Below are 23,834 nucleotides of genomic sequence, written 5' to 3' on the forward strand. Positions count from 1 at the left end.
TCTGTGATTCTATGAGAGGATCCCACATGAGTTAGCAGAGTCTCTGAGCAGTGGTTTTGTCACTTCCTTTGTTGGCTAGTTAAGAAGTAGACTTGATGTTTGATTTTCTAAGTTTTTTAGCTCGGGGATGAATTTTGATATCATTGTTCTGCCTGAGGACTGACAGTGACGAAATGTGCAATTCCATATTCCAGTGCAAATGAATTTGCCTTAATAATCACTGATTCTTGTTTTGGAATGTTGATCATGCACTGAGAAGAGATGAACTTGTTCATGCACTAGAAAATTAGTGACACCCGAGGCTGCCGAACTGACAGTTTGAACAATGCTAAAAAACAAAACAAGAACACAGTAAATAGCAGCGCCCCAGATATCTTTGTACACTTTGCCACAGAGTACAATGATGACACCTTCAACGATGCATGAATATTTCACCCACTCCACTGTTGGAGTGTAAAATTCATGAATTCGGAGCATCAGAATACAACTTGTTTAGCACTGAATCACATTTACCCTCATGTAGCTCGTGTGATTTAAGTACTCCTGTAATTTATTACCCTGAGCTCATTTAATTCAGATGAATGTATGGCCTTTAGTGCCAGTGAAGGAAGTTTGATAAGCCAGTCCCTTTTGAGTTTTGTGTACATTTTATCAATATGGATTTCATAATGTAGATCCCAGCTTGTCATCAGTCTTCAGTCAGATTGTCATGAAATCACCAGAACCACTGTGGGCGGCATGGTGGCACGTGGTTAGCACTGCTGTCTCACAGTACCTGAGACCTGGGTTCAATTCCCGACTCAGGTGACTGACTGTGTGGAGTTTGCATGTTCTCCCCGTGTGCTCCGGTTTCCTCCCACAGTCCATAGATGTGCGGGTCAGGTGAATTGGCCATGCTAAATTGCCTGTAGTATTGGGTAAGGGGTAAATGTAGGGGTATGGGTGGGTTGTGCTTCAGTGGGTCAGTGTGGACTTGTTGGGCTGAAGGGCCTGTTTCCACACTGTAAGTAATCTAATCTAAAGATTGATGGTCACAGGAGAAAATTTATAATGACATGAAAAATAGTGTTTTAAAACAAAAGATTTTTTTGAACACCTTTGTTCATTACCAGTAATTGTCAAAGTGTTGGACATTGGAGGTTAAAAAGAAATGGTCTATTGGTTTGTTAGTGAAGAGCCTAGTTGTTTTCTGATTGTACAGGAAGGCCATCTACTTTAGCTCAGTTGGCTGGATGGCAGAGTGATGCCAAAAGTATGGGTTCAATTCCCACACTGGCTAAGGTTACCATGAAGAACTGTCCTTCTCAACCTCTCCCCTTGCCTGAGGTGTGGTGACCCTCAAGTTAAATGATCACAAGTTGTCTTCTGCTAATGAGACAGCAGCTCTACAATCCAGTAGGACATCATTCTACTGTTTGAAGAACAGTGTTGGGTGACAGGAGATGTGGCACGGTGACTGGAGACAAGATGGAACTTTCAGAAGTTGGAAAACTCTATTGATAGAAATGATGGGTGTTGTGGCCATTAAATGGGAGTGCACCCATTTATGGGCGGCACGGTGGTTAGCACTGCTGCCTCACAGCATCAGAGACCCTGGTTCAATTCCAGCCTCAGGCGACTGACTGTTTGGAGTTGGTGTGGGTTTTCTCCGGGTGCTCTGGTTTCTCCCACAATCTAAAAATGTGCAGCTCAGGTGAATTGGCCATGCTAAATTAGCCGTAGTGTTAGGTTCCGGGGTAAACATCGGGGAATGGATCTGGGTGGGGGCGGGTCAGTGTGGATTGTTTGGGCCAAAGGGTCTGTTTCCGCACTGTAAGTAATCTAATCTAATCTAAAACTGGTAGCTAGTAATCCAAAACAGGGCCAGACATGTAACAGGTCAATCTGCATTTGTGGAGAGTAGGAAAATAGTTAATGTCAGAAATGAAAAGTCAATGGTCTTGATTTGTGGTTCAGTATCTGAGGTGATTTAAAATGGGACAATGGAAATTGCCTCAAATCCTCATCAGCAATACAACTTAAGATGTGACTGCAGTTTGGTGAAAGAGTTTTTTTGGCAAGACTGACATATAAAGAAAGATTGGATAGCATGGGCTTGTCCTCTCTGGAACTTAGAAGAATGAAGGGGGAATCTCAGAGAACCATACAAAATCCTGACAAGAATGGACAGGTTAGATGCAGGAAGAATGTTCTCGAAGTTGGGGAAGCCCAGAACTAGGGGTCATGGGGTAAACCAATCAGGACTGAGATGAGGAAGAATTTCTTCACTCTGAGAGTTGTGAACCTGGGTATTTCTCTCCCACTGAAAGCTGTTGAGGCTAGTTTGTTAGATGTATTCAAGAGGGAGCTGGATGTGGGCCCTTGCAGCTAAAGGGATCAAGGGGTATGGAGAGAGCGTGGGAGTGGGATACTGAAATTGCATGTTCAGCCATGATCATATTGAATGGTGGTGCAGGGTTGAAGGGTTGAACGGCGTACTCCTGCACCTATTATCTATGTTTCTATGTTTTCCAGAGTCTCTTGTTGACTCCCAAATTTCAATTTACAGTTAGCAGGCTACAGAAGCTGTGGAGGAAGTGAGGACTGCAGATCTTGGATAGTCAGAGTTGGAAAGTGTGGTGCTGGAAAAGTACAGCAGATCAGGCAGCATCTGAAGAACAGGAGAGTCAACATTTTGGGCATAAGTCTTTCATCAGGAAGGCGTATGAACTGCTGTGCTTTTCCAGCGCCACACTTTTCGACCATAGAGAAGCTGTGTTGCTTCACCCTGAGCAGAGATGGCAGAGGGCGTTTGATTTTAAACTTATGAGAAGTTTAGGTAGAACAACTACAGAGAGTCTGGTGGTTGACCTGTAGGCTTGACAATCAAACTGAAGGCAAGGTGAGAGCAATGGTTGGACAGGAAGTGGCATGGACTACCTGAAGTAACGGTAGATATACTTGCAGTAGTAGGGGAGCTGGATAAAGATGAAAAAGAAGGAAAGTTATAGAGATATGGGGAGAAGAGGCAGGGCAGTGGAGCTAACTGAAACAACTGACATAAACTTGATACTACACCAAGAGTCTGTGACACAGTTTCTGAAATATATTCAGCATTGCAGATTTATTTTCCCTTAACCAAAAACAGTAAGGATCAACCAGCCAACTTGAGCAGGACTTCAGTGTTGTGAGATGAACAAAATTGATTTCTCCTATGGTGTTTGTGTTCCCCTCCCCAGCTAGTTTTCGATTAACATCTGACGGCAGTTTGAATCTTTTGATGCTGTCAAATTGTTTGCGTCAGTAGTCAGAATAAGTGTACAAAAGCCTACAAGGAGGAGGCATTGTCCCCTTATTGCCGACTTGCAGAGGTAATGAAACATTTACGTCTACCACTGAACTAAATCTGACTCCTTCTGCTCTGTCCATTTTTGTGATCGACAGGTTGTTTATAAAAACAATGACATCAGGCTGGAGCTCTCACGCCTGGCCAGGATCAAGGATCCCAAGATGAAGATCCATGGTGACGTTGTCTTCACATGCGAGAACGTCGCCACCCTTGACCCCATCTCGTTTGAGACACCAGAGGCATATATCAGCTTGCCAAAGTGGAACACCAAGAAGATGGGCTCGATTTCCTTTGATTTCCGCACCTCGGAGCCCAGCGGCCTCATTCTGTTCACTCACGGAAAGCCTCAGGAGAGGAAAGACCTGAGGAGCCTGAAGAAAACCAAGGTGGACTTCTTCGCCGTTGAGCTCTTGGATGGAAACCTGTTCTTGCTCCTGGATATGGGCTCCGGTGCAATCAAAATCAAATCCACAACCAGGAAGGTGAACGACGGGGAATGGTATCACGTGGACATACAACGGGATGGTAGATCAGGTGAGAGACATTACGAAATATCGAAACCAATTGACAAGTTTGCCAAGAGTGAAAACAGAAAGTAAAATTGAAAATGCATATTCCTTCCCCAGAGGACAAAAGAGTCATAAGAGCAGTAAGGTTTGGCAGAGGATGAGAGCTGATTGCATTCTGATAAATGTGCAGCAGACTGGCTTGAAAGGGGAATGGGATTTTGCTTTACCCTTGCAATATCATGTGAGGTCAAAATCAGTCTTCCCTGTTAAAATGATTTCTGACTTCTACCATGTTTCCAGCAGGATCGAAAAAAAAATTAAAGTATTGCCCCTCTCTGTCAAAACCAAAGAAAATACAATGGGTTTAAATTGTTTTTTTTTCAATCACGGGATGACGACATTAGAACATAGAACATAGAACAGTACAGCACAGAACAGGCCCTTCATCCCATGATGTTGTGCCGAACATTGATCCTCATGTAAGGTAAACTTAATGTACAAACTCTTAAATTTCTGTGACCATATGCATGTCCAGCAGTCTCTTAAATATCCCCAATGACTTTGCTTCCACAACGGCTGCTGGCAATGTATTCCATGCTCTCACAACTCTCTGCGTACAGAACCCGCCTCTGACATCCCCTCTATACTTTCTGCCAAACAGCTTAAAACTATGACCCCTCGTGTTAACAATTTCTGCCCTGAGAGAAAGTCTCTGGCTTTCAACTCTATCTATGCCTCTCATTATCTTGTACACCTCGATCAGGTCCCCTCTCCTCCTCCTTTTTTCCAATGAATAAAGTCCGAGCTCAGTCAACCTCTCTTCAGAAGATAAGCCCTCCAGTCCAGGCAGCATCCTGGTAAACCTCCTCTGAACCCTCTCCAAAGCATCCACATCTTTCCTATAATAGGGCGACCAGAACTGGATATAGTATTCCAAGTGCGGTCTAACCAAAGTTTTATAGAGCTACAATAAGATCTCATGGCTCTTAAACTCAATCCCCCTGTTAATGAAAGCCAAAACACCATATACTTTCTTAACAACCCTGTCCACTTGGGTGGCCATTTTAAGGGATCTATGTACCTGCATACCAAGATCCCTCTGTTCCTCCACACTGCCAAGAATCCTGTCTTTAATCCTGTACTCAACTTTCAAGTTCGACCTTCCAAAATGCATCACTTCGCATTTATCCACGTTGAACTCCATCTGCCACCTCTCAGCCCATCTCTGCATCCTGTCAATGTCCCGCTGCAGCCTACAACAGCCCTCAATACTGTCAACGTCACCTCTAACCTTTGTGTCATCTGCAAACTTGCTGATCCATCCTTCAATCTCCTCATCCAAGTCATTAATAAAAATTGCAAAGAGTAGAGGCCCAAGAACAGAGCCCTGTGGAACACCACTCACCACTGACTTCCAGGCAGAATACTTTCCTTCCACTACCACTTGCTGTCTTCTGTCGACTAGCCAATTCTTTATCCAGGCAGCTAAATTTCCCTGTATCCCATTTCTCCTGACCTTCTGAACAACCCTACCATGGGGAACCTTATCAAATGCCTTGCTGAAGTCCATATACACCACATCTACAGCTCAACCCTCATCAACTTGTATAGTAACATCCTCAAAGAACTGAATAAGATTTGTGAGGCATGACCTGCCCCTCACAAAGTCGTGTTGACTGCATTTAATCAAGCCATGCACTTCCAGATGGTGATAAATCCTATCCCTCAGAATCCTTTCTAACATCTTGCAGACAACAGATGTGAGACTGACTGGTCTGTAATTGCCAGGGATTTCCCTATTTCCTTTCTTGAAGAGAGGAATTACATTTGCCTCCCCCAGTCCTCAGGTACGACTCCGGTGGTGAGCAAGGATGCAAAGATCTTCGCAAGTGGCGAAGCAATCACATTTTTCGCTTCCCAAAGCAGCCGAGGAAAGATCTGGTCTGGTCCTGGCGACTTGTCAATCATAATGTTTGTCAAAATTTTCAGCACATCAGCTTCCTCAATCTCTATCCGTTTCAGCATGCACACCTGCTCCTCAATGGTTTCATTCACTGCAAAGTCTTTTTCTTTAGTAAGGTAGCAAAAAACTCATTTAGGGATTCCCCTGCCTCCTCAGATTCTATACACAATTTCCCTATGCTATCCCTTTTGGCCCTACTCTTTCTTTGATCATTCTCTTATTCCTCACAGACGTGTAAAATGCCTTTGGATTCTCCCTAATCCTTCCTGTCAAGCCTTTTATGTGCCCTCTGTTGGATCACCTCAGACCATTTTTGAGCTCCTTCCTCGCCTGCCTGTAATCCTCTAGAGCTGAGCAAGACCTCCACCTTACGTAAGCTGAGGAGCTTCTTTTGACGAGAAGCTCTTCTGCTCCCATCATCCAAGGTTCCTTTATCTTACCCCTTCTTGCCTGTCTCAGAGGAACACATTTGTGCATCACTTGCAACAACTGTTCCTTAAACACTCTCCACATGTCTACAGTGCCCTTTCCAGGGAACAGTTGCTCCCAGTTCACGCTTCCCAACTCATGTCTGATAGCATCATAGTTTCCTTTGCCCAATTAAATATCCTCCCATTGTGCCTGCTTCTCTCCTTCTCTATAGCTTTGTAGAATGTGAGGCAGTTGTGGTCACTATCACCAAAATGCTCTCCCACCACAAGATCTGAGTCCTGCCCCGGCTCATTGCCAAGCACCAAATCCAAAATGGCCTCTCCCCTCATTGGCCTGTCAACGTACTGAGTTAGGAAACCATCCTGAACACACCTTACAAAAACAGCTCCTTCCACACCATCTGCTCGAAGGAGGTTCCAATCAATATTGGGAAAGTTAAAGTCATCCATTACAACAACCCTACTACATTCATACTTTTCCAAACTCTGCTGACCTATGCTTTCTTCCATCTCCCTGCTGCTATTGGGAGGCCTATAGTAAACCCCTAATGAGGTGACTGCTCCCTTACTGTTCCTAATTTCCACCCATACTGACTCAGTAGGCAGACCCTCCTCGACAATGGTAACTTCTGTAGCTGTGATACCCTCTCTGATTAGCAGTGCTACACCCCCTCCTCTTTCCCCCCACCCCCCCATTCGTTTTAAATGTTCTAAACCCTGGAACATCCAGCAACCATTCCTGCCCCTGAGAAACCCACATCTCTGTTATGGCCACAACATCATCGCACCAGGTACTGATCCACGCTCTAAGCTCATCACTATTATTCCTGATAATCCTTGCATTAAAGCAAACACACTTTAACCGATCCCTTGGTTCTTTCCCAGGAAATTCCTTCCCACTGGCTGCGCTACCTCTTGCTATTGCCTCATCTCCATCAACTCTCACCACCGGTATATAGCTCAGGTTCCCACCCTCCCGCCATACTAGTTTAAACCCTCCTGAACCACTCGAGCAAACCTTCCGCACTGGACATTGGTCCCCTTCCAGTTCAGGTACAACCCATCCTTCATGTACAGGTCCCACCTTCCCCAGAAGGCATCCCAATTATCTACATATCTGAAGCCTTCCCTCCTATACTAGCTGCGCAGCCACGTGTTAAGCTGCGCCCGCTCCCTGTTCCTCATCTCGCTATCTCATGGCACTGGTAGTAAACCCGAGAACACTACTCTGTTCGTCCTGCTCTGCAGCTTCCACCCTAACACTCTGAAATCACTCTTTATATCCTCGATCCTTTTCCTGGCTATATCATTGGTACCAATACGTAACACGATTTTTGGCTGTCGACCTCCCCTTTAAGAATCTTATATGATCGGTGACGTCCCGGACCTGGCACCGTGGAGGCAACATACCTTCTGGGAATCCCGATCCTGACCACAAAATCTCCTGTCAATTCTCCTAACCATCGAGTCTCCTACCACTGGCACTTTTCTATTCTGCCCCCTTCCCTTCTGGGCTACAGCGTCAGGCTCAGTACCAGAGAACTGACCACTATGGCTTTCCTCAGGTATTGTTGGCTAGGCCAGTATTTATTCTCCATTCCTAATTGGCCAGCGGGAAGTCGAGAGTCAACCACATTGCTGTGGGTCTGGAGTCACATGTAGGGCAGACGAGGAAAGGACTGCAGTTTCCTTCCCTAAAGTGAACCAGATGAGTTTTTCTGACAATCTGCAATGGATTCCAAATTGGTTAACATTGTAGACAGCGGTGACAACAGCATAAAATCACAACAAAATGTTGATAGTTTCGGCAAATGGGCAAAGCTATGGCAGGTGCATTTTAATAGGAGGAAGTGTGAGGGTATCCCTTTCAGACCGAGAAAGGATAGATCAGGTCAGTTTCTTTTTTAGAAGGCAGGAGTGACAGGAATATGCATTGTTGGGGAAATTAAACTATTCTTACAGATTGTTTTTATGGTATAACAAGATAAAACATATGCATATATCTCAGAATTAATTATTACTTCAGTATTACAAATTGATTTTCTGAGAAATAATTATTTTTCTCCAAATTGATTTTAAAAAATCATGTAAATAGAATACAGTGTGCAGTTCTGATCTCCCTGCTGTAGGAAGGATGTTATGAAACTTAAAAGGATGCAGAGAGGTTTACAAGGATGTTGCCAGGGTTGGAGGGTTTGAGCACCAGGGAGAGGCTGAATTGACTGGAGCTAATTTTGTGGGGTGCTGGAGGCTGAGGAGTAACCTTGTAGAGGGTTTATAAAATCATGAAGGGCATGGACAGGGTAAATAGGCAAAGTTGTTTCCCCAGGGTAGGAGAATCCAAAGCTAGACGGCATAGGTTCAGGGTGAGAGGGGAGAGATATAAAGGGGATTCGAGGGGCAACTTTTTCACGCAGAAGGTGGTGCGTGTGTGGAATGAGCTGCCAGAGGAAGTGGTGGAGGCTGGTACAATTACAACATTTAAAAGGCATCTGGATGGGTATATGAATAGGGAGCGGTTAAAGGGAATTGGGCCAAATACTGGCAAATGGAACTAGATTAATTTAGGATATCTGGTCAGCATGGACGAGTTGGACAGAAGGGTCTGTTTCTGTGCTGTACATCTCTAAGAGTCTATAAATGAAGAAGTTTATTGTTAAAACATTTGAGATATAAGACATGTTGAAGGCATACAGAATATATAGTAATGATCATTGTTCCAGTGTTATATAGGGAGAAATATAAAAGGATCCAGAACAAGAGAGCGAAGTATAGGAACATTTACAAAAGAAGCAAATGTGACATGAGGAGAAAACCTTTCATTATGCAAGTAGTTAGGGTCTGGAGTGTGGTGGAGGCAACTTACAATTGAGGTATTTAAGAAGACACCAGATTATTGTTTAAATTGAAGTAATGAACAGGTTTGGGGCTAAAGTAGAAGAATTTAGCGTGCCAGGGCAGACACAATGGGCTGAATAGCCTCCTTTCATAGAACATTGAATAGTGCAGCACAGGAACAGGCCCTTTGGCCCACCATGCTGCCATTCTGAGCTAATACCATCTACCTGCACTTTAATCTCTGCCTGTTCACGTGTCTCAGTGCTTCTTAAACATTGCTATCAGATCCGCTTCTACCACCTCCCTGGCAGCACCTTCCAGACACCAACCACCTTCTGAGTAAAAAATAACCTTCCATAGAATCCCTACAGTATAGAAACAGGCCATTTTGACCCAACAAGCCCACACCAACCCTCCAAAGTATATCCCATCTAAATCTAGTCACCTACCCTTTTACTCTACATTTCCAGTGACTAACATACCCAGCCTACACATCCCTGAATGTTCTGGGCAATTTAGCATTACCAATTCACCTGAATTGCACATCTTTGGACTGTGAAATGAAACTGGATCACCCAGGTGAAACTCACGCAGACACGGGGAGAATCTGCAAACTCCACACCAAGAATCACCCAAGGCTGGATTTGAACCCAAGTCCCTGATGCTATGAGGCAACAGTGCTAGCCACCATGCCACCCCTCACCCATTCGCTTGAACTTTTCCCCCTTTACCTTTAATCTCTGTTACCTGGTATTTGACATTTCTACCCTGGGAAACAGACTCAGACTATCCACCCTATCCATGCCCCATCCAATGTCCCCTGCACAGCTTTGTGCTCAGACTTCTGTGTGTGCCGTGCACAGACCTCTGAGATCCCGACAGTACCAGGAAATGTTTGCGGGAATGTAGAACATAGAACATAGAACATAGAACAATACAGCACAGAACAGGCCCTTCGGCCCACGATGTTGTGCCGAACATCTATCCTAGATTAAGCACCCATCCATGTACCTATCCAATTGCCGCTTAAAGGTCGCCAATGATTCTGACTCTACCACTCCCACGGGCAGCGCATTCCATGCCTCCACCACTCTCTGGGTAAAGAACCCACCCCTGACATCTCCCCTATACCTTCCACCCTTCACCTTAAATTTATGTCCCCTTGTAACACTCTGTTGTACCCGGGGAAAAAGTTTCTGACTGTCTACTCTATCTATTCCTCTGATCATCTTATAAACCTCTATCAAGTCACCCCTCATCCTTCGCCGTTCCAACGAGAAAAGGCCGAGAACTCTCAACCTATCCTCGTACGACCTATTCTCCATTCCAGGCAACATCCTGGTAAATCTTCTCTGCACCCTCTCCAAAGCTTCCACATCTTTCCTAAAGTGAGGCGACCAGAACTGCACACAGTACTCCAAATGTGGCCTAACCAAAGTCCTGTACAGCTGCAACATCACTTCACGACTCTTGAATTCAATCCCTCTGCTAATGAACGCTAATACACTATAGGCCTTCTTACAAGCTCTATCCACCTGAGTGGCAATGTAGTCTCCGTCCATGCAGTATCACTCCTATGTGGACAATAAAGCATATTTTTTTCCCCACTGCCATTTGTTCCCTCAATTTTCTTGACTGAAGGTGCAACATTCTTTCTGGAAAATAATCTCAGGGACTTTGGATTTCTGTTGACTGAGGGGAGATGGCCTGTATAAAGTTAGCATTGGGTCCCTGGAGGTTACTGTAAGAAAGTATTCCTTTACGCACAGTGATGGAAATCTTGAATTATCTTCTCAAATCTGTTTGGGCTGGTGATTAGTTGAAAATTAAATCTTTGCTAGGCAGAACTGTCAAAGGGGGCAATGTGGTAGGGTTATGATACTGATCAGCCATGGTCTGGTTAGATAGTGATGGGGCTGAATAGCCTCCTCCTGTTCCTCGATTCCTATTTCTGGATGAACTGGTGACTTGTCATGTCCAAACATTAATGCCAAGACTCAGCAAGCTATTCAATTTATACTGTTGTAAACAAAATCTATTCCTGAACCAGCATTACGTAGAACATAGGAGCAATCATTCAATATGGTTGTGGCTGGTCGTTTAACTCAAAACACTACAACTTTGATCCCTTTAGCCCTAAGAATTATATCTAACCCCTCCTTGAAAACGTTCAATGCTTTGGCATTAACCGCTTTCTTTGGCAGAGAATTCCACAGGCTCACCAGCCTCTGGGGGAAGAGATATCTCCTCGTCTCAGTCCGAAATGGCCAACCCCATATCCTTAGTCTGTGACCCCTTGTTTTAGACTTTCTAGTCATTGGGAACATCCTTTCTGCATTTTCCCTGTCTAGTCCTGTTTAAATTTTGTAGGGTTCTGTGAGATTCTCCCTCATTCTTTTAAATTTCAGCAAATACAGTCCTAACTGATCCTGACATAAATCAGTCCGCATTGAAACAGTTTATCTCCTTCTTCTATGTGGGGCTTTGCTGTTTGCAATTTGGCAAAAAGGTGTTACATTAATTCATGTTCCTCACTCATTTTGTGCTGTCCTGTTAATTGTTCGCTAAGCTTCCTACACACCAGAGATCATGCCCTTCTCTCCTGATGTGAGTGTTGCTGACGCATCCAACATTTATTGCCCATCCTTGACTTCCCTTGAGAAGGTGGTGATGAGCTGCCTTTTTGAACCACTGCAGTCCATGTGGTGTACATACACACTGTGAGGAGGATGTTCCAGAACTTTAACCCAGTGAAGAAACAGTGGTATTTTTCCAAATCATGGTGGTGTGAAAGTTGGGAGTGGGAACTTGCAAGCGATGGTGTACCCATGTTCCTGCACCCTTGTCCTTCCGGCTGGTAGAGACCTGGGGAAGGTGATGACCTTAGTGATATTATCACTGGATTGTTAATCCATAGATCCACATAATGTTCTGGTACTCGGGTCCAATCCCGCCACAACAGATAGTGGAGTTTGAATTCAATAAAAATCTGTGTTTAAGAGTCTGATGATAATCATGAATCCAATGTTGATTCTTGGAAAAACCCATCTGGTTCACTAATGTCCTTTAGGGGAAAAATCTGCCATCCTTACCTGACCCTGCCTGGCCACGTGTAACTCCAGACCCACAGCAATGTGGTTGACTCCTTAACTGCCCTTTGGTCAATTCGGAATAGGCAATAAATGCTAGCTCGGCCAATGATGCCCTTATCCCAGGAATGAACATGTAAAGAAATCAAAAAGATTGCATTGTCAAAGTGCTGTTAAAGAATTTCTCATTAGATTAACACACTGAGTTACTGGAGGAAGCCAATGCAAATATTTTGGTGACATTGGAATCAGAAACATAGTCTTTTACATGTTTCTGGCACTTAGTAAAAGTTGGACCAACATTTTACAAACATTTGATTTTCTCTTGCAGGCACGATATCTGTGAATAGTCGACGCACCCCATTCACAGCAAGTGGAGACAGTGAGATTCTTGACCTGGAGGGGGACATGTACCTTGGAGGCCTACCAGACAACAGAATGGGGTCCATCTTGCCCACAGAGCTGTGGACAGCCATGCTCAACTATGGCTATGTTGGCTGCATCAGGGACTTGTTTATTGATGGGAGGAGCAAAGATATCCGGCAGTTGGCTGAGGAACAGAACGCGGCTGGGGTCAAGCCATCTTGCTTACGCCTTAGCACGAAGCAATGTGACAGCAACCCTTGCAAGAACAATGCAGTGTGCAGGGAAGGCTGGAACCGGTTCATCTGTGATTGCACAGGCATGGGCTACTGGGGGAGAACATGTGAAAGAGGTAAGTGTGGTTTACCTTTCTAACAGGGCTGGTGTAATAGCATTCAACACCTTGGGTGAACCTTCACTGTTGCATACATTGTAGCCACCCCAACAACAACATTTAGAAATTAAATATTGTGTATTATAATATGATAATGATGAGATTTATTTTATTTGATAAAAGAGGATACCGTGATATTGACCGTGCGTTCTCATTGTTCTACTCTTTTCATAAGATATGTACTGGAAGAAACCTGAATTATAATCGGTAGTAGGTTTGACATGAAGTAATACTGTGCATCAGTTACGAGATGATGTTCTGCACAATTTGCACGCAGCCAATAGTGATTATGATCGAGTGGGCTAGATTAAATTACTTCCTTGCATGTTATTTACCGGTGAGTGGTTTTCAAATAATCAGGCGGATGTGCAAATCAGTAAAACTTGCAAAAAGAGAATGAGGGATGTCAAATGAAATATTGGGAAAGAACAGCAATGTAAATGCACACAAATCTAAATGTATGTTGCTGTCTGCGGATGAAGACTTTAATGATCACTGCTGAAAGATGTTTGTTAACCTTTGCAACTTCTGAAAGAGTTGATTCTTCCCCCTCCATCCCCATCCCTGGATTTTGGGAAGCAATTTCCTGGCTTGCCTTTTGTTTAGTGCCTGTATACTGTGACAAAGTAAAAGCACATCAGTTATTTGCCTGAAGGATTTACAAGGTGGAAGGAGTATGGCCTGACAGGATGTAAGTTTGACCTCCTGCTCTCCTTCTTTCATGATCTCAGCCACATGAATGAGGAACAGTCTGGCATTACCTCTGAGAGAGGTCAGAGCGAATTTCCATGCCCAGATCTTCATGCTATTTATCTTGGCATGTTTTGTAGATATTCCTGAATCAACCTGTTCAGATATGTATTTGACAAACCTCTGGAACAGGTGGCATTTGAACATGCACCTCCTTGCAAGTTCCCACGCCCAACTCTCACACCACCATGATGTGGAAAAATACCACTGTTTCTTCACAGGGTTAAAGTTCTGGAACACCCTCCTCACAGTGTGTATGTACACCACATGGACTGCAGTGGTTCAAAAAGACAGCTCATCACCACCTTCTCAAGGGAAGTCAAGGATGGGCAATAAATGTTGGATATGTCAGCAACACTCACATCAGGACAGAAGGGCATGATCTCTGGTGCGCAAGAAGTTTAGCGAGCAATAAACCGGACAGCACAAAATGAGTGAGGGACACTACCAGTGCAGTACAAGAGCCCTCTTTCTAGCCAGTTTTGCATTGGTGGAAGGAATGTCACCTGCCTGTTGTGTTTGCTTAGTGGCTCAGGGGAGCTTGGAAGCTTGGTTCAGGAGAGAAAAGAAAAGAAGTCACCTTCATTTGGAAATTGAAAATGTTCACTTTTACACCTTGCTGCCTCTCAATGCGAATTCAGATGAATTGACCAATTAGTGGATATGCTCACGATCCAAAGGGAGGCTTTTAGCCCATGGGAGAATTGGCAGGCCAGATTCAGAATGGGGAAGATGGTGGTATAGTACTACTGGACTACGAACTCAGAGGCCTTGGTTATTGCTTGAGGGATATTGATTCACATCCCACCCCAGGCAGCTGGTGTAATTTGCAGTCAATTCATAAATATCTGGAATGGAATCAGTAATGGTGATTCTAATGAGAGGCCGTCTCCTTTCATTAGCTGGGACTGAGCAGGGGTTCCTGCTGTATTAAGAACAAAAGAGCAAAGAATAGCATGGGCACAGGCCCTTTGGTCCATAAGACAATGCTGACACACAATGCCATTCTAAACTAAAAGCCTTTCCCCTCTATGCTGTCCGTATCCCTAGTCCGTAGACTGTTTATCTATCTGTTGAGATACCTCCAATTTTGGGAAAGCAAATCAGGGCAGGACCTATACACTTAATGGTCAGGTCCTATGGAGTGTTGCTGATCAAAGAGACCTTGGAGTGCAGGTTCATAGTTCCTTGAAAGTGAAGTTGCAGATATATAGGATAGTGAAGAAGATACCTCTTACATGTTGCTATTGTATCTCCTTCTACCTCCTCCATGTAGAGCATTCCAGACAATTACCACCCTCTGTGTAAAAGGCCTGTCTCTCACATCTCCTTTCAACTTACCCACTTTGACCTTAAACCTATGCCCCCTGGTAATTGATGTTCCTACCCTGGGGGAAAGACTCCGATGATCCATTCTGTTTATGCCTCTCATAATTTTGTAAGTTTTTGGAAATTTTGTAATCTTGTCATAAATTTCTATCAGGTCACTCCACACCCTTTGATATTCAGGTGAAAAACGTTTTGTGCCTTTAGTAGGCTTTTAAAGACGCCTCATTGGCTGCACCATCCTTCTCTAATGGCCTAGACCCAGCAGCAGACTGACTAACTGGCTGCTGTTGGACAATTGCAGGCTCATTCTCCTCCAGTCTCCCTTCTGTGACTGTTTAACTATTTGACTCTGGATAGACACTGTTTCTGTTCCACCTAGACTGTTTTAGTTGTCTGCAGTGATGGATGTACTAACCCTGGAAAAGGTAACAGAGTGTATGTTAGAATATATCCACTTTGAAAGACGTTCATAGGTTCAGAGAGCTTAGTCTCTTTTTATAGGCAGAGCGCAGATTAATGAGCTGATCTAATTGAAAAATGTGAAATAATAAATGGAACAGACTCTGTCTGAATTGATGAGGTATGTAAAATAGACATGCTGGGAGAACAAGGGATCCAATATATAGATTTACAGTGATGTACAGCGCAGAAACAGACCCTTTGATCCACGCCAACCAGTTATCGGAATCTAGTTCCATTTGCCAGAATTTGGTCCATATCCCTCTAAACCCTTCCTATTCATATACCCGCCTGGATGCCTTTTAAATGTTGTAATTGTACCAACCTCCACCACTTCCTCTGGCAGCTCATTCCATAGACACAGCACCCTTAGTGTGAAAAAGTTGCCCCTTAGGTCACTTTTCAATCTTTCCCCTCTCACCCTAATCCTATGTCCTCGAGGTTTGGACTCCCCAGTCCCAGGGTAAAGACCTTGTCTATTTACCCTATCCATGCCCCTCATGATTTTAGAAACCTCTGTAAGGTCTCTGAAGCTCCAGAAAAAAACAACCCCAGCCTATTCAGCCTCACCCTGGAGCTCAAATCCTCCAACCCTGGCAACATCCTTGTAAGTCTTTTCTGAACTCTTTCAAGTTTCACAATACCGTTCCTACAGCAGGGCAATCAGAATTACATGCAGTATTCAGTATTTTCCTAACCAATGACCTGTATAGCCAGAACATGACCTTCCAGCTCCTCTAATCAATGCGCTGATCAATAAAGGAAAACATACCAAATGCCTTCTTCACTATCCTATCTATCTGCGACTTCACTTTTTCAAGGAACTATGAACCTGTACTCCAAGGTCTCTTTGTTCCGCAACTCTCCCTAGGACCTTACCATTAAGTGTATACGTCCTGCCCTGATTTGCTTTCCCAAAATGCAGCACCTGACATTTATCTAAACTCTATCTGCTATTCCTCAGCCCATTGACTCATCTGATCAAGATCCTGTTGTAATCTGAGGTGACATTCTTTGCTTGCCCACTACATCTCCAATTTTGGTGTCATCTTCAAACTTACTAACTGTACCTCCCATATTCACATCCAAATCATTTATATAAATGATGAAAAGTAGTGGACCTAGCACTGACCCTTGTGGCACAAGGATAATCGCATGCCTCCGGTCTTAAAAGCAACCGTCCACCATCACCCTCTGTCTTTTACCTTTGAGCCAACTCTGTATCCAAATGGCTAGTTCTCCCTGTATTCCATGAGATCTAACCTTGCTAATCTGTCTCCCATGGGGAACCTTATCGAACTTTTACTGAAGTCCATATAGATCACACCTAGCACTCTGATCTCATCAATCTTCTTAGTTACTTCAAACACTCAATCAAGTTAATGAGACATGGTTTCCCATGCACAAACTTATGTTGACTAACCCTAATCAGTAGAGTAAAAAGTGAGGTCTGCAGATGCTGGAGATCAGAGCTGAAAATGTGTTGCTGGTTAAAGCACAGCAGGTCAGGCAGCATCCAAGGAACAGGAAATTCGACGTTTCGGGCCAGAGCCCTTCATCAGATTCCTGATGATGGGCTCTGGCCCGAAACGTCGAATTTCCTGTTCCTTGGATGCTGCCTGACCTGCTGCGCTTTAACCAGCAACACATTTTCAGCTCTAACCCTAATCAGTCCTTACCTTTCCAAATATGTGTAAATCCTGTCCCTCAGGATTCCCTCCAAGAATTTGCCCACCATCAATGCCAGGCTCACCGGTCTATAATTCCTTGGCTTGTCCTTACCACCTTTCTCAAATAGTGAACCATGTTAGCCAGCTTCCAGTCTTCTGGCACCTCACCTGTGGCTATCGATGATTAAAATATCCTTAGCAAGGGGCCCAGCAATCACTTCCCTAGCTTTGCACAGAGTTCTAGGGTACAGCTGATCAGGTCCTGGGGATTTATCCACATTTATGTGTTTTAAGACATGCAGCACCACGTCCTCTGTAATATGAACTTTTTTTTTAAGATGTTGCTATTTATTTCCTCACGTTCTCTATCTTCCATATCCTTCTCCACAGTTAGCACTGATGGAAAATACTCACTTAGTATTTCCCCCATCTCCTGCGGTTCCACACATAGGTGGCTCTGCTGATCTTTCAGGGGCTCTATTCTCTCTCTAGTTACCCTTTTGTCTTTAATGCATTTGGAGAATCTCTTTGGATTCTCCTTAACTCTATGACTCCTTACCTAACTATAGGCAAACATAGAAATGGACTAGATCTGTAGGACCTACATTATGCAGAGGTTTAGAATAAAGTACAAGTGCATGTGATGAACGGTGGGGTTGTTGCAATAGCTTGCAAAAGAGCAGAGCATGTAACTTTCTGTGGCCAATATCAGTATATATGAAAGAAGGTAGGAGTTTGGATATTTTCCCTATAGGTACTGTGATGGTACCACAATAAACCATAAGAAATAAGAACAGGAAAGGGCTGTTTGGCCCCTCGAGCCATCTCCACCCTTCAAGGGGATCGTGTCAGATCCAACATTCCTCACATCCACTTGCCTGCCTTTTTCCCCTTACCCTTGATTCCTCGACTGATTAAGAATCTCTCTGTCTCAGTCTTAAATACTCACAAGGACTCTGCCTTACCCTCCTGCTCTCTGTGGCAAGGAATTCCGAACTCAACCCTCTGCAGAGAAGAAATGGTGTAAACTGAATTTAAACATTTCCCAGATTCCCTGGATCAGTTTTGATGAATTAGCTTAATTTTGTTTTGTCTTGCCAGGTGTGAGGGGTCATTGAGGGTCATGGTCACGAGTGGAAGCACATCTCTGTAAGTCATGACAGTGGAAAACGGCTTGCTGGAACTGTCTTTTCCCATAGTCATAGGTCGAAGACAGACTAAAGAAAACCAATGAGGACTGTGTTGGCAATGTGGGAGTTACTAGAAAAATTGAGCATTGACTTCTTCTTAAAACAAGAAGATAAGAACTAGGAGTTGGCCATTTGTCCTCTCTGTTCCACCATTTAAAACCAACTTAACCTCAACTGTCCTTTCCCGCCAACTCTCCATAACATTTCAACCCTTTACTGATTAAAGCTCTGTTTGTCCCCTTCTTAAATGTAAAGGATATCAGTCAGCTCAGTTGGCTGGTTGCCTGGTATTGCAGTATAGAGTGAAACCAGCAACAACCAATTCAGTTCCCATATTGAGTGAGGTTACTGTGAAGGGCTGGCCTTCTCAACATCACCCTCGCCTGAGGTGTGGTGACTCTCTGGTTAACCTGGCCCCCAGTCATCCCTGTATAATGAGCAAACAGCCCTCTTGTCTACTAGGGCTGTGGTGACTTTGACTTCAACTTATTTGGCATTCACCTCACTCAATGGTAGTGAATTCCACGGCTTCACAATCCTTTGAGAACATAAGAACTAGAAGCAGGAGTAGGCTATTCATGCCCTCAAGCCGGATCCGCCATGGGATCAAGACTGATCTCACCTCGGATTCCGCTGCACTTCCATGCCTGATCTTTATAGTCCTTTAAGCCATTCGTAATTAAAACAAAATCTATCTCCTTATATTTACTCAATATCATCACACCCATCACACTGTGGGTTAATGACTGTTACAGATTCACGACCCTTTTAGAGAAGCAATTTCTCCTCATCTCTGGTTTAAATCTGCTATCTCTTCTCCTCAGATAAGGGATCTCTCATTCCAGGCTACTTCACAAAAGAAAACTTCACTCTACGTCTATTACGTTAATCCCTTTTAGTGTCTTATAAACCTCACTTAGATCTTCTCCCATCATTCTAAACTCTGGTGACTACAGGCCGGAAGTACTCAATTGTTCCTCATAAGTCAAGCCATTCATCTCTGGACATCTGAACAAAATGACAGTAGGGTTCTATACTTTGCTCCCTCAAATTCTTCAAGGTGGTTTTGAATAGGGTGACAGGTCACTGACACTTGACTGTTTTCTCACCACAGCATCAATGATCCAACTGGGTACATGTCGTTGCAGGTCCTGGGAAATTTCGGCCACCTTTATGTATTCCTGCAGTCCATACAGTGACCATGTATCAAGGACAATGTGAGAGAATTCCAAGATTTTGACTGTCACAATGGAAAGCTAGTTCCACCTGTCCATGCCAGGGTGTTGTGTAACTCAGAAGTGATAGCGTTAAGCGGTTGAAGCCCAACCATTGAATGTTCTCAAGAAGGAATCAAATATAGTTTGTAGGATGAAACCGGATGGAGTGAAGGTGGGAACAGGGACACTGAGTTGAGTGATCAGCCATGATCATATTGAATGCCTGTGGCAGAGGGTCAGATATTCAGTGACATTCCTGGTTTAAGCCTTGTAGATAGTGAAGGACTGTTCATTATCGAGAGGCTGACATTTAAACTGGATGAATACTCTCTGAGTGTCAGTAAGCAGCTAATTGGTGGGGAGCTGCCATTTGATAAATAAGAGCAAAAGAACACAAGAAATAGGAGTAGGAGTAGGTCATTCGACCCTGGTCCGCCATTCAATAAGATCATGGCTGACCTTTTCATGGACTCAGCTCCACTTACCCACCTGCTCATCATAAACCTTAGTTGAATTGAACTGAATTGAATTTATTGTCACATGTACTGAGGCATAGTGAAAAATTTTGTCTTGCAAGTAATACAGGCAGATCACAGAGTTAAGTAGCGTAGATAACAAAAACACAGGTACAGGCAAATGTTAAGTTTTTGTGAGTCTATTCAGTATTCTAACAACAATAGGGTAGAAACTGTTTCGAAGCTGGTTGGTGCGTGTGTTCAGGCTTCTGTACCTTCTCCCCAGTGGGAGAGATTGTAGACAAACATTGCCAGGGTGGGATGGATCTTTGAGAATGCTGGCGGCCTTTCCTTGACAGCGGGCCTGGTAGATGGATTCTGTAGATGGGAGGTTGGCCTTTGGGATTATCTGGGCTGAGTTCACTACTCTCTGTAACCGTCTCCGATTTTGAATGGTACAGTTGCCACATCAGGTAACGATACATCTAGACAGAATGCTCTCGATGGCGCACCTATTAAAGTTGGCAACGGTATTCGCCGTCATGACAAATTTCCTCAGCTGCCTGAGGAAGAAGAGACGTTGATAGAACTTTGTAAACATGAAGAGTCCAAGAAAACTTGTTGTGGATGACCACTCCCAGGAGCTTGACACTCTCCACTCGTTCCATCTCTGTGCTGTTAATGTATAGGAGGCCATGAGTAACATTGTGCCGAAAGTCAATAATGAGTTATTTGGTTTTGACGGCATTGAGAGCTAGGTTGTTCTCAGTGCACCATTTTTCCAGGTCTTCCACTCCCATCTGTAGTCTGTTTCATCACCATCTGAGATTCGACTGACTATGGTGATGTCATCAGCGAACTTGTAAATGGATCATCTCAATGCCTTCTGTGCTCGCTTTGAGCAGAGTTTCGGCGGAGAAGTAACACCTAATCCGACATGTCCTGACAAACCTATCCCAACAGTCACTGAACTAGAGGTCAGATCAGTTTTCTTTCGTGTGGAACAAACAGTTTAGATAAAATATAGTTATTAGTAATTTTTAAAAGTATGTTATTAAGTTTAAAGAGTGTAGGATGATTGTAGGAAATAGGAAACTTAGGTCTGCATGCAGGAACTCGCAAGGAGTTCACCATGTCCGGCGCCATCTTGTTGGATCTTTCCAACTTTAGTTCCTTTGCTGTTCAAAAATCTATCTATCTTTGCCTTTAAAAAATCAACAAGATCGCTTCTACTGCTTCACTGGGCAAGGAATTCCACAGATTCACAACCCTTTGGGTGAAGCAGTTCCTCCTTAACTCAGTCCGAAATCTCCCCCAAATCACTTGATGGTTTTGGCCTTCACTTTACTGATGATTGAGAGTGAGCTGGGAGGTAGAGTATGACACATGAAGATACAACTTAGGAGTGGGAGTAGGCTCTTTGGCCACCTGAGTTTGCTCCATCATTCAGTATTGTCATGACAATACTTGTTAGTGTTCTGAATTCCACATTTCCATCTACTGCGATGACCTTCAATTCTCCCTGCCCAACTAGAATCTCTACACCATCACCTTACAAATAATCAGTGACCTCACCTCCACTGCTTTCTGAGTTTCAAAGTCTTGACTATTTGGACATGGAAGGGATGTTCCCTCTTGTGGGTGAATCCTGAATGAAACTTCAATGTAAATTTGAATTGAATTAAATTAAAATCAGGGTCCGGCCCTTTTAAGATGGGGATAAGGACACATTTTCTTTCAGTCAGTGCTGCGTTTGATAATGAAATGATGATGCAGCAGACAGTCCGGCAGTCATGAGCAAGAGATTGTCAAGAAAGCTTAGAATGGTCTATCCAAATGCAGAGGATAGTGTTATGTACAATATTGCAATTAAAAGAGTTGGCAGAAAGCTATCAGACTCATAGAGAAGTTCCCAAAGGTGGGGAAAAGGGAAACCATTGCAATCTGCAAGAGAAAACGAGACCTGGATAGTGCAAATAGAACCTTGAGTCACAGGCCTTGCGTCAACATTACACGATAAGGACTACATTTTTATACCAGCTGCTCAATTCAGAAACAAAAGTGAATGAATGAATGATGATTTAATGTCACATGCATTTTAAAAAAAGTGAAAAGTGTTCATTGTCCCCGTGCTCCAGAGCCATTTTGAACTATTGAATATGTTAAAAGACACTCAAAGTGAATGTGTTTCCACTCATATGATGCCCCACTAAAGCAAAAATTTACATTTTGTTTTTTGTTAATGGCAAGCTGTGAATAATTAAGTGAAATAAAAACCACCGGTTTTGAATAAGATATCCCTTTGTATAGTTTTCAGGATGACAAGCGTATAAAATGGATAACAAGGCCTCAGTATTACTCAGGATGGCCCAGGTCTTCCGATTATGATTGGAAACCCTGTTTAATGAAAGATGTGCACTTATCTTTAGAGGAGGTTTTCAACTGAACTTCTGGGTAAGGGGCCACACTCCTGGATCACACTCCCTGAGAGAGGGTAAAGTGCAAGGGAAGTGATGAGATAAACAGCCAGGTGGTTAAAGGGGTCAGGGGGCAGGTGGCTGGGGAGTAGGGTGCCGGATGGATGTAGTGTACAAAATCCCATGCAAGGACTGGACAAAACACTACATAGGACAAACAGGAAGACAGCTAACGATCTGCATCCATGAACACCAACTAGCCACGAAACGACACGACCAGCTATCCTTAGTAGCCACACATGCAGATGACAAGCAACATGAATTCGACTGGGACAACACTATCATTATAGGGCAAGCCAAACAGAGAACAGCCAGGGAATTCCTAGAGGCATGGCACTCATCCACAGATTCTATTAACAAACACATCAACCTGGACCCAATATACCAGCCACTGCAGCGGACAGCTGGAACTGACAACCGGAAGCGGCAGAGACAAGCCACTATAAATGCCAGAGGAAACATCACAGAAGCGCTTCACAGGAGGCTGCCAAGCACTGAGGATGTCACCTAGACAGGGGACAAAACGTTTGCAACACAAATTCCCAGCTCGGCGAACAGAACCACAACAATGAGCACCTCAGCTACAAATCTTCTCCCAAACTTTGAGAAGATGGATAGAGGGTCTGGGGAACCAGACAGGTGTGGGGCAGGGTACTAGGTGAGTGAAGAAGTTGGTTGCTACAAGTTCAATAGTTCAATGAATTGGAGTGCCAGACAGATGGAAGATAAGGTAACTGGTGGGTGAGGGAGATTGAGGCCAGCTTGGTGATGTGTAGGATGCGAGGTGGTGAATGAATTGGGTGCTAGGTCGATGAACAGTAGGGTGCCAGGTGGGTGGCGCAACTGACAAGCCAGGCAAGCATCAAGTGGGTAGGGAGGGTCGACACTGGTGAGTCAGAGTCAGTCAGCTTATCATTGAGGTTGGGCAGATTTTAATTCATCTAATTTGTTTCTGCGTAAACATTATTTCATGTCGGAATTCTCTGCAGTCTCCAACTAACTCAGAGTTGGGGACTCATTTGTAGGCTTCCATGTGCTGGGTAATTGAGCACCAGAGGTTTCAACTTTCAGAATAATGCCCAGTCCCAAGAGGCAACTCCAACCTATGCAGCTACAATGACTACCTTCCCAAACAGAAGGTCTGGGTCCCCTTAAAACTTTTCCACTCAAGTAGATGCTTTATTAATAATGATTCAGGCTAATTTCAAGGCACTGGAGATGACTGAGGAAGAACCTTGTGGTAGTTAACAGCGAAAAAAGAGTAAATTTGCCTCCCATTTTAATAAATCAGGAACTGTTAGACAAAGGTGACAGGTTTTTAAGTGAGAGCAGTAATTCTACTTATTAAACAACAACCTTTTTTAAAATAACT

General features: G+C 43.8%; 1 protein-coding gene across 2 annotated transcripts in view; it reads left to right on the forward strand.

The window, feature by feature from the left end:
* Positions 1-23,834, forward strand: part of nrxn3a (neurexin 3a) — an 862,359-nt gene that overhangs the window by 598,166 nt on the left and 240,359 nt on the right. For both annotated transcript variants that reach the window (XM_060829429.1, XM_060829430.1), the window contains exons 4-5: positions 3,424-3,862; positions 12,490-12,873. In XM_060829429.1, the coding sequence (XP_060685412.1) occupies positions 3,424-3,862; positions 12,490-12,873 (823 nt within the window). The remainder of the gene's footprint in view (positions 1-3,423; positions 3,863-12,489; positions 12,874-23,834) is intronic.

Source organism: Hemiscyllium ocellatum, chromosome 8, assembly GCF_020745735.1.
Source record: "Hemiscyllium ocellatum isolate sHemOce1 chromosome 8, sHemOce1.pat.X.cur, whole genome shotgun sequence".
Lineage (NCBI taxonomy): Eukaryota > Metazoa > Chordata > Chondrichthyes > Orectolobiformes > Hemiscylliidae > Hemiscyllium > Hemiscyllium ocellatum.